Here is a 14,603-nt window from a genome sequence, read left to right as displayed (position 1 = left end):
CCAGATTTGGATATAGCTGCCACATAGACCGGTCTCCCAATTAAAGGTTTTGGGCCCATAAAAGGCGCATTTATTGTCCGATTTCGCCGAGATTTAGGGCGGTGCGTTGTGTTAGGCTTTTCGACATTTTTCTGCAACTTGGCCCAAATCGGTCCAGATTTGAATATAGCTGCCATGTAGACCGATATCTCGATTTAAAGTCTTGGTCCCATAAAAGGAGCACTTATAATCCGAAATTTGACACAGTCACTTATGTTAGGCTTTTCGACATCCATGTCGTATATGGTTCAGATCGGTTTATTTTTAGATATAGCTACTAAAAAGACCAATAATTTGTTATACACAATTGAACAATGACTTGTACTTATTAGTATTTGGTCCAAATCTGAACATTTTTCGATATAACTTCTATGGGATTTTGCAATTTTCACCAGATTTTGATGGAAGGTGGTTTACATATACACCCGAGGTGGTGGATATCCAAAGGCCGAACTTTACGCTTTTTCACTTGTTTTTTTTTTTTAATTTTATATACTTTTGATAGAACACCCAAAAAGATTGAAAGGACCAATAACCACACAACAAGCGGTTGTCAAAATCGCAATGGGCTACCAATTCTAAGAGGTTTTTGCGTACGAAACAATGAGTCTCAAATCGACATCGAACGACAAAGTCTTTCCGACTTTATCAATGTGGGACAAAAACAATTTTTTTCATTAAAAACCGGACACAATAGTGATTTTAGAACCTTGTCTTCTTTGGGCAAGGTTAGGTTGAAAAAAGGTTGCGGATGTTTATCCGCCCCATACGACTATGGAAATACACCTAAGCCAATAATCGACTTGTGTTCGCCCTAAATACTAAACAAAAACTAGTAAAAGTGTGCTAAGTTCGGCCGGGCCGAATCTTATATCCCCTCCATCATGGATCGCATTTTCGAGTTCAAAAGATAAAAGAAAAGAATTGCAAAATTTCAGCCAAATCGGATAATAATTGCGCCCTCTAGAGGTTCAAGAAGTCAAGATGCAATATCGGTTTATATGACAGCTATACCAGGTTATGAGCCGATTTGAACCATACTTAGCACAGATGTTGGAAATCATAGCGAAACACGTCATGCAAAATGTCAGCCAAATCGGATAGGAATTGCGGCCCCTAAATGTTCAAGTAGTCAAGACCCCAGATCGGTTTATATGACAGCTGTATTGGGTTATAGACCGATTCGGACCATGTTTTACTCGTATGTTGAAAGTCATGAAAGAAGCCATGGCATAAAATTTCAGCCAAATTTGATAATTATTGCGCCCTCTAGAGGCTGAAGAAGTCAAGATCCTAGATCGGTTTATGTGGCAGCTATATCAGGTTATAGACCGATTTAAACCATACATAGCTCAGACGTTGGAAGTCATAGCGAAACACGTCATGCAAAATTTCAGCCAAATCGGATAGGAATTGCGGCCTCTAAATGTTCAAGATGTCAAGACCCCAGATCGGTTTATATGACAGTTTCATCAGGTTATAGACCAATTGCAAGAGGCTAGCTTAACTCCTTCGACAGACAGACGGATACGGCAAGATCGACTTAAAAATGTCATGACGATCAAGAAAATATATTCTTTATGAGGTCTCAGACGAATATTTCGAAGAGTTACCAACAGAATGACGAAATTAGTATACCCCCATCCTATGAGAGAGGTTATAAAAAGTAACCTCGAAAAAGGAAAATCTAGGTTAGTAATTCCTTGCTACTTACAAAATCATATCTGATATTGTGTCAGCACCTAAGCGCCGGTTTGTGTTAGACGCAAAATCCGGGCAATGACAAAGGAAATGCTCCAACGTATCCCCATCTTCCCCGTATGCCCTACACATGCTATCCTTTGCCGCACCGATTTTACGAGCTCACTTATGTGGTAGCTTTTGTAGTGATTCTTTGGGCCAAACTTCTTAGAATTATTTGTTGCTTAGTGGGCTAATAAATGATCTGCATGTACCGGTATTTGTAGTGAAGAGTTAGGATTATAAAAAAGGGGTTTTCCATAAAAGGTGTTACCTTTTAATTTTTAAAAAAGAACGTAAATTTTTTCAAGTTTTTTGCCTGTTAGGGCGAGATCATTAAATTTTACAATTTTCGTTTGTTTCTCTTTCGAGACGAACTCAATAATCGGAGATGCAAATGGAAAAGGAAAGCCAAAGATAGCAACACACATCTACCACTATGGGACGCGTTTCGTCTTTGGTTAGAAGACTTTCAACCATATTAGGGGTGATGGCTTCAAGGGCTGTTCGTTGATATGCTGCATTTGAATCGAACTAATTGCGAATACTCATCTATTGTATGATACAATTACCACATTAACCAAGCTCGACAACCTTGCTTATTAGCTGTACTTTTCCCAATGCATGTATTTTTCGTGAAATGACAGATATACTGTCTGTCACGTAATTTTGCTGGCCAAATAACACTTCTTCCGTACTACGCATGATTGGGACGCTTTTCGTCTTTGGGCAGAAGACTTTTCAAAAAAAAAAGATGAAAGTAAATTTTAGCGATAAATGATCAGAGGTTTTATTCATAATTAAAACATACTTAAAAGGAATGAATGCCGAAATAATGAAAAAAAAAAAAAAACATTCACCAAATTGGCACCACGACCCTGTTTACAGGACCATATTCTTTTCATGAAAATTTCCAAAACCAAATGGGAAAGTGGTTGTCCTGTATCGTTGATAGCTTCACAGATCTTATCTTTGAGGTCTTTTACTTGGCCCAAAGGAAGAAGTCGAAAGGTGGTAAATTACCAAAATCTCGCTGGCCAATTGTGATCACCTCTTTCAGAGATAACGTGGCCCGGAAACTCTTCCCATAAATTAGCAATGGTTTCGTTGCTTGTGTGGCGGCCAACACCGTCTTGTTGAAAGTAAATGTTGTCCAGATCAATACCATCCAACTCTGACCATATAAAATCATTAGTCATCTCTCAATAGCGCAGTCCATACACCGTAACTGTTGATCCACCCTTATTTTCGAAAAAGTAAAGTCTAAGGACTCGGTCGGACCATAAACCGCACCAAACAGTCACACGTTGAGGATGGTAAAGCTTCTCAAAAATAATACGGTGTTTTCCGAGACCCAGATGAGGCCGCAGAAATGGGCCTCAATACTCAAAATAAATGTATGATTTCAACAATTTCAATGATTGCACCATTTTTGTAGTGAATTTTAATAAATTTAATAAGTTGTTGAAGCGTGTATGGTTCCAGTTTTATACCCTATACCACTACTGTGGTAGGGGGTATTATAATATAGTGCATTTCTTTGTAACATCCAAAAGGAAGAGAGAGAGAGACACCCATTTGTCAAAATCCGGTGAAAAACGCATACCTTATGCCCCATAGCAGTTATATCGAAATATGTTCCGATTTGCACCAAATAGTAATAAAGTACAACTCACTGTTCAATTGTGTAAAACAAAATGTTGATCTTTTTAGTAGCTATATCTAAAAACAAACTGATGTGAACCATATGCGACACGGATGTCGAAAAGTCACTGTGTCAAATTTCAGTGAAATCGGATTATAAGTGCGCCTTTTATTAGGCCAAGACTTTAAGACGTGATATCCGTCTATAATGCAGCTATATCAAAATCTGGACCGATTTGGACCAAGTTGCAGATAAATGTCGAAGAGCACAACTCATTGTCCCAAATTGCGGCGAAATCGGACAATAAATGAGCCATTTATGGGCCCAAAACCTTAAATCGAGAGATCGGTCTATATTGAAAATATATCCAAATCTGTACTGATCTAGGCCAAATTGAAGAATGATGTTGAAAGTCTTAATACAACTCACTATCCCAAATCTCGGCGACATCGGACAATAAATGCGCCTTTTATGGGCACAAAACCTTAAATCGGAGGATCGGTGTATATGGCGGCTATATCCAAATCTGGACCGATCTGGCCCAAATTAAAAAGGAATTTTGAGTGGCCTAACGCAACTCACTGTCCCAAATTTCAGCAAAATCTGATAATAAATGTGGCTTTTATGGGCCTAAGACCCTAAATCGGCAGATCGATTTATATGGCAGCAACATCCAAATCTGAACTGATCTAGGCCAAATTGAAGGAGGATGTCGAAGGGCTTAACACAACTCACTGTCCCGAATTCCAGCAAAATCGGATAATAAATGTGGCTTTTATGGGCCTAAGACCCTAAATCGGCGGATCGGTCTTTATGGGGGCTATATGAAGATATAGTCCGATATAGTCCATCTTCGAACCTGCTTATGAACAAGAAAAGAATCTGTGCAAAGTTTCAACTCAATATCTCTATTTTTAAATACTCGAGATTTCAACAGACAGACGGACAGACATGGCTAGATCGTCTTAGATTTTTACGCTGATCGAGAATACTTTATAGGATCGGAAATGGATATTTCGATGTGTTGCAAACGGAATGACAAAAGGAATGCACCTTTGGTGGTGGGTATAAAAAGTGACAAATGTGTGAGAGAAAACTTCAAGTCAATCTGGAGGCTCGATTTTCACCATAGACGTATGTCTAGTTGGACTTTTTTGCTTAGTACAATCCCAAGAATCAGAAACGAGAAGGATTATTAAGTTTTTTTCCGTCCACACTAATCGCCCCAACTAGTGTACAAACAAAAAAAAAAAGGCAGATACAAAATTACTTTTGTATCACTTAAAAGGAACAAACGAGTCGACCAATGCCTGCGCCCAAGTGAGCACAAAGTGAGCATCAAACAACACACAGCATCCTTTTTAGGCCAATATTGTGTATGAATCATCTCCACACACAAACACACCCCAAACGCATACACACACACAAACCCCCAAAAACAAATAATTTAAGAGATTTGCCTCATCACAGAAGGCAGCAAACTTGCTTAGCAAGGATTCGTACTCTCGCTTTTGAGAAGAACGAGAACACACACCGAACACACTGACGACGGAGCCGAGAACAAACCAAAGATTTAAACGAAAATAATTGTCACACGCACAATATTCGATATTTAGCCAAGCCAGCCAGCCAGTCAGTCGTCCTCAGGCCAGAGTAAGCGAAACACGCGAATTAAAAGCGGCACGGATATCGGAACGGAAAACAAGAACGGAACGGACGGGCTCCGAAATACACATTCAAACTCAAGACCAGAGTGTCAACGACAGATCGTCAGACAAATCGTGTGTGTTTTGTTGTTTAAGTCACTATTCTATATATATATGCGTATGTGTGTGTGTGCGAGTGTGAGCGCTTCGATAACGGCTTGACAGCGTACATTGAAAACAACAACAGCACTCCAACTTGTGGGTGGCCAAACATCAAAAGGGGGGCGGGGGCTTATTTGAAAGATGACATCAAAGAGAAGGAGATTTATGAGTTTGAAATATTAAAAGTATCACATTTTTACCTTGTCCGTGTTGTTGATGTTGCTGTTACTCCAAGTGAATGAGAGAACGAGTGAGTGGAGTGTGTGTGTGTGTGTGTGTGTGAGTTTGTTGGCCATGGTATTGAAACCAAACAATTCACCACAAGAAAGACCATATGCTTCGATTAGAGGGCCACTCTGATGTAGGTTCCAGAGATAAATGACCGACCAACCGACCTATCTCGGTGTGTGCCTGTGTGTTTGTGTGGACTATGAAAGAAAATAAACGAATTTTATTTGGGAAGTTGTCAACATTTTTGTGTTTGGCGTAGGGACATGGACATGGAGGTGTACCCGGGGGAGGGGGCAACACACAAATTTTAAATTTATTTCAGTTATGCTTAAATGATTTCACTTACGGTGACGACGATGACAACAGCGATGACAGCGACGATGTCGTCAATTTTGGCCACCATACAGACGTCATCAAATCGTATCGGTGTAGCAGCGCCATCGTAAGAGAAAGAGAAAGTGAGTGAGTGTGGTCTCTTATTGAGAGTATGTGTGTGTGCGAGCGTATATTTGTATGAATCTGTGCGTGTGTTTAAATGTTTGTTTTGCCAATCTGTCGTCGGTCTGTCCGTTCCTCAGTCACTTTGTCTGTCCGTCTGCCTGTTTGACTCTGTGTTTGCCAGCCTGCCTATCTGTTTGCCAACATTCCACCACATTGCGAGTTAAAAGATTGTGATGGCCTTGTGAGCGCATTATCACCCAGCTCCATATGAATTTGCCTACAATTTCTGCTTCCGTTGGCAATTTCTATGCCTAGGCATGCCGCTTCCGCTAACGCAGCCGCTGGCCTGGCACACAGAAGTTGGAGGCGGAGTGGGCACAGGAGGAGGAAACTATAACAAGATGTTTGTTTTTTTTATTTTCGTTTTTGTTTTCATAGACAATTCGTTAAAGGATCATAAAAAAGCAATTTTGGCCAATGTTAAATAAGACAAATCATCGACAACAACATCCACCTCTTGTTGTTCGTTGTCGCTGTTGTTGAGTGTGTGTGTGTTGATGTTCCTGAGAATAAATCTTACATTCCCTAGAGCGCTTTCTGCAAAACAGCCAGCGCTAATTCAAAAATCTCAAAACATCATCCTCAATACCCAGGAGTCCCAGTGTTACACGAAAGAAAGCAAACCCTTTTGCAAAGGGTTGTACCCCAACCAGCTACAACTTTAGCTTCAGTTACAGTTTCAGCTCCTCGACATACATGCCAAGTGAATGTGAATGTGAATGCGAATGCCAAAGCCATAAATTAGTTTCCTCTCGAATGAAACCAAACCAAGTCAAGCCAAAGTGGAATCGGGGCCAGGCCAGCCAGGCCAACTGAAACGAGAACACAATACGCGAAAATCCGCTTTTGTTTGCAGACTGAAAAACCGGAGCAGCTGGCCATTGGCAAGCCAGGCAAACAAATAATGGCCAACACGGTTTTCAAATATCATCAGCAGCAGCAACCCCATCACCATCATCAGCAACAGTATCAACAACAGCAGCAGCTGCAGCCTCATTACCATCCCCACCATCAGCAGCCGCAGCAACACAATCACAATTATCCACATCACGGCCATGGCAGCAGCGGGAGCAGCATAGCCACCATTGATGGCAACAACCACAATCAAAACAATAGCAATCAAAATTCAATATTCGTTCTAAATGCCGAAACAAAAGTAAGTTTTCCTTTTCACCACCATGCACACACACAGCCACAGTGGGGCTGGGGCAGCACGACGTAGCAAGAGCCCCTGGGGGTGCCAGCCAACAAAACCACACCGCCAGCGCACCAGAAGACCCCATGAAAGGGTGAAAGGATAAACACGAGTGCTGGCTGGCTGGCTGGCTGGTGAATGAATGCCAATTGAAATGGAAATTGTTAACCTTCAGCGTTTTCCATTTCTATCCCCAATGTTTTGTTGTGGGGTTTTATGTGCCCTGTGTGTGTGTGTGTGCATTGGGGGCTGCTTCTTCGAGGCATTTAAAGTCAGGCGGTGTAGTAATAATTCCCATTTTTTTTGTTCTTCCTCCCCTCTCCAACTGCCCACCATTTGGGGTTGCTGTAGATATCGCCAAATAGTTGTAGGAAATTCTATTTAGATTTTAACGATAACCCTATGGACTCATGTGCCGCTGCTGCTACCCTTACGCAACAATCAGTAATAAATGGCAACTACTCCTCCATCGCTGCCGCCGCCGCCACTTCCACCACATCATCATCGGTGTGGTCCTCAGCCTCATCCACCATGTGTTCACCTGCTGCCCATGCCATACAGAAGCTGTTCAACTGCAGTAGTGGAGGCAGTGGTGGTGGTGGTGGTGGTGGCGGCAACAGTTCCACATCGAAACACCATCACAGCGCGGGAATTGATTCCAAGTCTTCATTTAAGACTTCCAAATCGGAATTATTAAAAAAGAAATCAAAATTCTGGCAATATCTGGAGGGTGAGACCCTATCGTCGTCTTCGCCAACGGGTTACGAGGGAATTGAGAGCAGTGCCAACAGCAGCAGCAACAGCAACAGCAACAGCCAGAAGGAAAAAGGCAAAAGGTAATTATCATTCCGCCGATGGTGGACATAAGTACCTCTGGCCGCCGGGCCAGACTTAGGCAAACGATTTTTATAGCCATTTTCCCTTAGCTAAATGGGAATTTTTCGAAAAGTAATTACCCCCCACCAACAATTAGGACTGGTGCTTACGCCTGCCAAAGGTGTTACGGCGGCGGGTTATGACTGCGACTATTAATTTAAGCGTATTTAGAGATTCTAAGCACAGAATAGCCATTAACTGCTGCGGCCCCGCGTCCAGTCACCCAGGACAATTGATGTAATTGCAAAAATTATATTCCGAATTTTTAAAACGAGCCATTTGTTTAATCCTTTATTGCGGGGGCGTAGAAGTTATTTTGTTTTAATTAGATTTTGATATTAAATAGATTTTATTGCGACGACGCTAACGCACACTGTGAACATTTTTCTTAAAGCTACAGTTGGCTAGGATTATGAATTAGATTTAAGCACAATTTTTTTCGCTAATTAAAATAGATAGCTAATTTGTTTAGCTATTTTAATACCCTCCACCGTAGGATGGGGGTATACTAATTTCGCCATTCTGCTTGTAACTCCTCGAAATATTCGTCTGAGACCCCATTAAGTATATATATTCTTGATCGTAGTGACATTTTGAGTCGATCTAGCCATGTCCGTCCGTCTGCCCGTCCGTCCGTCCGTCTGTCTGTCGAAAGCTCGCAAACTTTCGAAGGAATAAAGCTAGCCGCTTGAAATTTTGCACAAATACTTCTTATTAGTGTAGGTCGGTTGGGATTGTAAATGGGCCATATCGGTCCATGTTTTGATATAGCTGCCATATAAACCGATCTTGGGTCTTGACTTCTTGAGTCTCTAGAAGGCGCAATTCTTATCCGATTGGAATGAAATTTTGCACGAAGTATTTTGTTATGATAGGAAGAATTGTCTGCAAACATTTTAGTAGTCCAGGTAATCTTTAACAAAAGTTAGGATAGCTGATGAGTTGCCTCATACTCATTATACCCACCACATTACGATGGAGATATACTCATCTACTCATTCCGTTTGTAAAACCTCGAAATATGGATCTGCGACCCCACATAAAGTAAAGATATTCTTGATCGTCTAGACATTTTGAGTCGATCTAGCCATGTCCGTCCGTCTGTAGAACGCATTAAGCTAGCCGCTTGAAATTCTGCACAGATACATCTTATTGATGGAGGTCGATGGGGAATTGCAAATGGGCCATATCGGTTCAGATTTGGATATAGCTCCCTATAAACCGATCACCTGATTTGATATATATGCCCCTAGAAGCCGCAATTGTTATCCGTTGAGCTGACATTTTGCAGGTAGTGTTCTGTTATGACGTCCACAAATCATCTCAAGTACGGTTGAAATCGGTCTATAACTTGATATAGCTTCCATATAACTCGATTCCCGATTGGACTTCTTGAGCCAATGCAGTTCGTAATTTTTGTACAATTTTGCTAAAAACTTGAATGTAGTGTTCTGTTACGACTTCCAACAACTGTGCCAAGTACGGTTTAAATCGGTGTATAACCTGATATAGCTCCCACATAAACCAACCTCAAGATTTCATGTCTGGATCCCCTGGAAGCCACAGTTTTTGTCCAAATTGGCTAAAACTTTGCACGGGGTGTTCTACCACGGCTTCCAACAGCTGTGCCAACTACGATCCAAATCGGTCATTTACCTAATGTTGCTCCCATATCAGCCGATCTTTCGATTATCCTTGTTCGGTTTCTAGAAGCTTACATTTTTGTCTGATTTGACAGAAATTTGGTACGTAAAGCAAAATTTTGGCTTTCATTTTATTCTACTTTCTGTCAATTTTACGCAGAATTCATGGTCGTGGGTTTCAAAGATTCGGATCGGCCGAACTTAATACATTTTCACTTGTTATACCCTCCACCTTAGGATGGGGGTATACTAATTTCATTCTGTTTATAACTACTCGAAATACTCGTCTGAGACCCCATAAAGTATATAAATTCGAAAGTACGCTAACTTTCGAAGGAGTAAAGATAGCCGCTTGAAATTTTGCCCAAAAACTTTTTATTAGTGTATGTCGGTTGGGATTGTAAATGGGCCATATCGGTCCATGTTTTGATATAGCTGCCATATAAACAGATCTTGGGTGTTGACTTCTTGAGCCTCTAGAGGGCGCAATTCTTATCCGATTGGAATGAAATTTTGCACGTGGTGTTTTGATATCACTTCCAACAAATGCGCTAAGTATAGTTTAAATCGGTCCATGTTTTGATATAGGTGCTATATAAACCGATCTTGGGTCTTGATTTCTTGAGCCTCTAGAGGGCGCAATTCTTATCCGATTGGAATGAAATTTTGCATGACGTGTTTTGTTGTGATTTCCAATAACTGTGCCCAGTATGGTTCAAATCGGTCTATAACCTGATATAGCTGCCATATAAACCGATCTTGAATCTTGATTTCTTGAGCCATTTGAAGGCGCAATTCTTATCCGATTTGGCTGAAATTTTACATGAGTTGTTTTGTTATGACTTTTAACAACTGTGTCAAATATGGTATGACATCCAACAACTGTTACAAGTATGGTTGAAATCGGTCCATGACCTGATATAGCTGCCATATAAACAGATCTTGGGCCTTGACTTCTTGAGCCTCTAGAGGGCGCAATTCTTATCCGATTGGAATGGAATTTTACACGACGTGTTTCGCTATGACTTCCAAACCGTTGTTGGATATCATAACATATTTGACACAGTTGTTAAAAGCCATAACAAAACAACTCATGCAAAATTTCATTGCATGAGTTGTTTTGTTATGACTTGCACAGACAGAGAGACATGCACAGACAGAGAGACAGACAGACAAATACCCTATACCACCGTGGTGCTGTAGGGATTAACAAGAAGAAGCGTACTTAGTTCGGCCGGGCCGAATCTTATATAACCTACAAGTTGCACCGCAACTGTCAGCATATCGGTATATCTCACGAAGTCCAATCGGGAGATCGGTTTATATACAAATATGAGACCAAGTTTCGAGGTGTCTCCCACCACTTGATCTTTCCATTGGGCTTCTGGTCTTCCCGGTTTGCGTGTACCACCGTGTCTGCCTTCAAAAGGCTTCTTTGCTGGAGATTCTTAATCCATTTTGACAGCATGACCAAGCCAACGCAGTCGTTGTATTTTGATGCGTGTAACTATGCTATCGCCGTCGTACAGCTCGTGTTTCCTACTTCGCCTATATTCTGAATAAAATTCAGCCAAACCAGACAAGAACTGTCCCACTTAGGACTCAAAAAATAAAATCGGGAGATTGGATATATTTGCACAGATACTGAAATTTTGCACAGACTCCTCTTATTGATGTAGGTGGTTGGATATTACAAATGGCTCATATCTCTTTAGATTTGCATGTAGCTCCCATATAAACCGATCTCCTTAATTGACTATTTGGGGCCCTGGAAGTCTCAAGTGTTATCCTGTTTGGCTTAAACTGTACACGTAGTATTCGGTTATGAATCTCAACAATAGTACTAAGTGTGGTCGGTATCGGTCAATAATCTGATATAGCTCCTATATACACCGATACCCCCAGTTGACTTCTTGAGCCTCTACAAGCCGCAATTGTTAGCCGATTGAACTTAAATTTGTGTTCCGTTATGCCTTCCTACAATAGTGGCAAGTATATTCCAAATCGGTTTATAACACGATTTGACATTTTGAGCCCCTTGAAGCAGCAATTGTTATCCGCTTGTAGTGTTTCGTTACGATTTTCAACAATCATGCCAAGCGTGGTCGAAATTGTTTTTATACCCTACACCACCACTGTGGTAAAGGGTATTACAACTTTGTGCATTTATTTGTAACTATAAGAAGGAGAAGATCTAGACCTATTGTTAAGTATACCGATCGACTTAGAATCTCTTCTAGATTCGATTATGCTATGTCCGTCTGTCTGTCCATGTATTCTTGTGATGAAGGTATAGGTCGCATTTGTTGTCTGATTGTAGCGAAATTTTGCAAAAGTCTCTATTTTGGTCCAAGGACAAACACTATTGATTTTGAAAAACTTTGAATCAGATTTAGATATAGCTCCCGACATGACCTTTGAAGGCTATGAAAGCCACAAGCTATGTCAGGCTAAAGACCGATTCAGACCATATTTGAAACGTATATTGGAGGTAATGTACAAAAAAAAAATGCCGTTGTACAAAATTTCAGCCAAATCGGATAATAATTACGCTGTCTTTAAGCTCAAGAAGTCAAGATCCATGATCGGTTTATATGGCAGCTATATCAGGTTATCAACCGATTTAAAACATATTTGGCACAGTTATTGGAAGTCGCAATAACACACCTCGTGCCAAATTTCAGCCAAATCGGATGAGAATTGAGCCCTCTATTGGCTCAAGAAGTCAAGACCCGAGGTCGGTTTTTATGGCAGCTATATAAGGTTATGGACCGATTCATCCATACTCAGCACAGTTGTTAGAAGTCATAACGAAACACCTCACGCAAAATTTCAGCCTAATCGGATAAAAACTGTGTCCTCTAGTAGCTTAAGAAGTCAAGACCCGAGATCGGTTTATATGGCAGCTATACCAAAACTTCGACCGATACAGCCCATTTACAATCTCATCCGAGCTACACAAATAAGAAGTATTTGTGAAAAATTTCAAGCGGCTGGATTTACTCCTTCGAAAGTTAGCGTGCTTTCGACACAGACAGACGGACGGACATGGCTAAATCGACTTAAAATGTCACGACGAACAAGAATATATACTTTATGGGGTCTTAGTCGAATATTTCGAGGAGTTACGAACAGAATGACGAAATTAGTATACCCCCATCCTATGGTGGAGGGTATAAAAACCAACCACAAAAATTTCTGGTCGACATCTTGACCAGTTGTTCAAAATGGATTAATGGAGCGTTGATAGGCAAAAAGTTTGCATTTGACATCAACATTTTTTAACATTTGTAGAGATCTGACTCACATTTTTCAAATACTCAACGAAATTGAAGCATAGAAAAAAATTCTGCTGAAAATAGCAAACACAGTCCAATGACTGTTAGTTGTTAATTCTGCTGCTATTACAGCAGTAGTGCAGGCTGAATGCTGAAATATCTGTTGTTTGGTGGAATGACTGCGGCTTAATCCGGTGTCGAAGAGCGGTTCAAAGTCTTGGCTAATGTGCCCCGAACGAAACTCCGACTTCGGCTTAAAAGTCCGACTCCGACTTCGACTCGAAAACAAGTAAAAGCACGCTAAGTTTTGACGGACCGAATCTTGGGAACCCACCACCATGGTGCTTTTACCTGTACTTGAATTCTGATAAAAATTTTCAATGATGAACATAGTTGAAGGGCATATGTGTACCTTATGTACCAAAATTCTGGTGGTGCCGACTTTATAATACCCTACACCTACCCTATAGGTACCAAGTGGGAGCTATGTTTAGTTCTGAAACAATTTTCATGCACCTCACCGGATGTCTTCAGAGCAAATATGTTCAAACTGTAATAACTACGGTTCACAAATGGCAACATTATTGCAAATTACCCAACATTTGACGAACATATGGGAGCTATATCTAATTCTAAACCGATTTCGAGCAAAGTTCTCAGATAATGTGGTACTCGTCGAGAAAAGCGTTGTGCAAAATTTTGGCAAGATTGATCAAAAAATGCGCTTCCATTGGCTCTAGAAGTGAAAATGGGACAACATATATATCAGCTATATCTAAATCTGATCCGATTTCCACAAAATTCACCAGTAATGTCGAGAATCATAAGGAAATCCTTCCTGCCAAATTTCGAGAGAATCGGTTAACAAATGACCATTTTATTGCATTATTATTGCAAATCGGACAAACATATATGTGGGAGCTATATCTAAATCTGAACCGATTTCGAATAAACTTTACAGATATTGTAAAAGTTATCAAGTAAAGCGTTGTGCAAAGTTTTGGGACGATTCGTCAAACAATGCGCTTGCAATAGCTCTAGGAGTTAAATTCTGGCTATATAGATATATGAGAGCTATATCTTAATCTGAACCGATTTCTACGGAATTCACCAGTAAAGTTGAGAGTTACAAGAAAATCCTTCCTGCCGAAATTCGAGAGAATCGGGTAACAAATGACCATGTTATTGTATTATTACTGCAAATCGGACGAACATATATATGGGAGCAATATCCAAATCTCAACCGATTTTTTCCAATTTTAATATGCTTCGTCTCTAGGTCGAAAAACATGCCCTTACTAAATTTGAAGACGATCGGATGAAAATTGCGACAAATTAACATGGACGGACAGACAGACAGACGGACAGTCGGACGGACAGACAGACGAACAGACAGACAGACGGACAGACGGACAGACAGACGGACAGACAGACAGACAGACGGACAGACAGACGGACAGACAGACGGACAGACAGACATACGGACAGACAGACGGACAGACAGACGGACAGACAGACGGACATACACACGGACAGACAGACGGACATACACACGGACAGACAATCGGACAGACAGACAGACAAACGGACAAACAGACGGACAGACAGACAGATGGACAGACAGACGGACGGACAGACAGACGGACA

The 14,603-nt window shown here is 40.9% G+C and overlaps 1 protein-coding gene across 1 annotated transcript in view; it reads left to right on the top strand.

Moving 5' to 3' along the window:
• Positions 1-5,037: 5,037 nt before the first annotated feature.
• LOC106087608 (probable serine/threonine-protein kinase MARK-A) overlaps positions 5,038-14,603 on the top strand; it is an 18,682-nt gene continuing 9,116 nt past the window's right edge. Inside the window, exons 1-3 of the mRNA XM_059369980.1 lie at positions 5,038-5,207; positions 6,343-7,120; positions 7,511-7,995. Coding sequence (XP_059225963.1) covers positions 6,869-7,120; positions 7,511-7,995 — 737 coding nt within the window. The 5' untranslated portion in view covers positions 5,038-5,207; positions 6,343-6,868. The remainder of the gene's footprint in view (positions 5,208-6,342; positions 7,121-7,510; positions 7,996-14,603) is intronic.

This window comes from Stomoxys calcitrans, chromosome 5, assembly GCF_963082655.1.
Source record: "Stomoxys calcitrans chromosome 5, idStoCalc2.1, whole genome shotgun sequence".
NCBI classification, from domain to species: domain Eukaryota; kingdom Metazoa; phylum Arthropoda; class Insecta; order Diptera; family Muscidae; genus Stomoxys; species Stomoxys calcitrans.
Note: the sequence above shows the minus strand (reverse complement) of the source record. Positions and strands in the feature narration are given on the sequence as shown.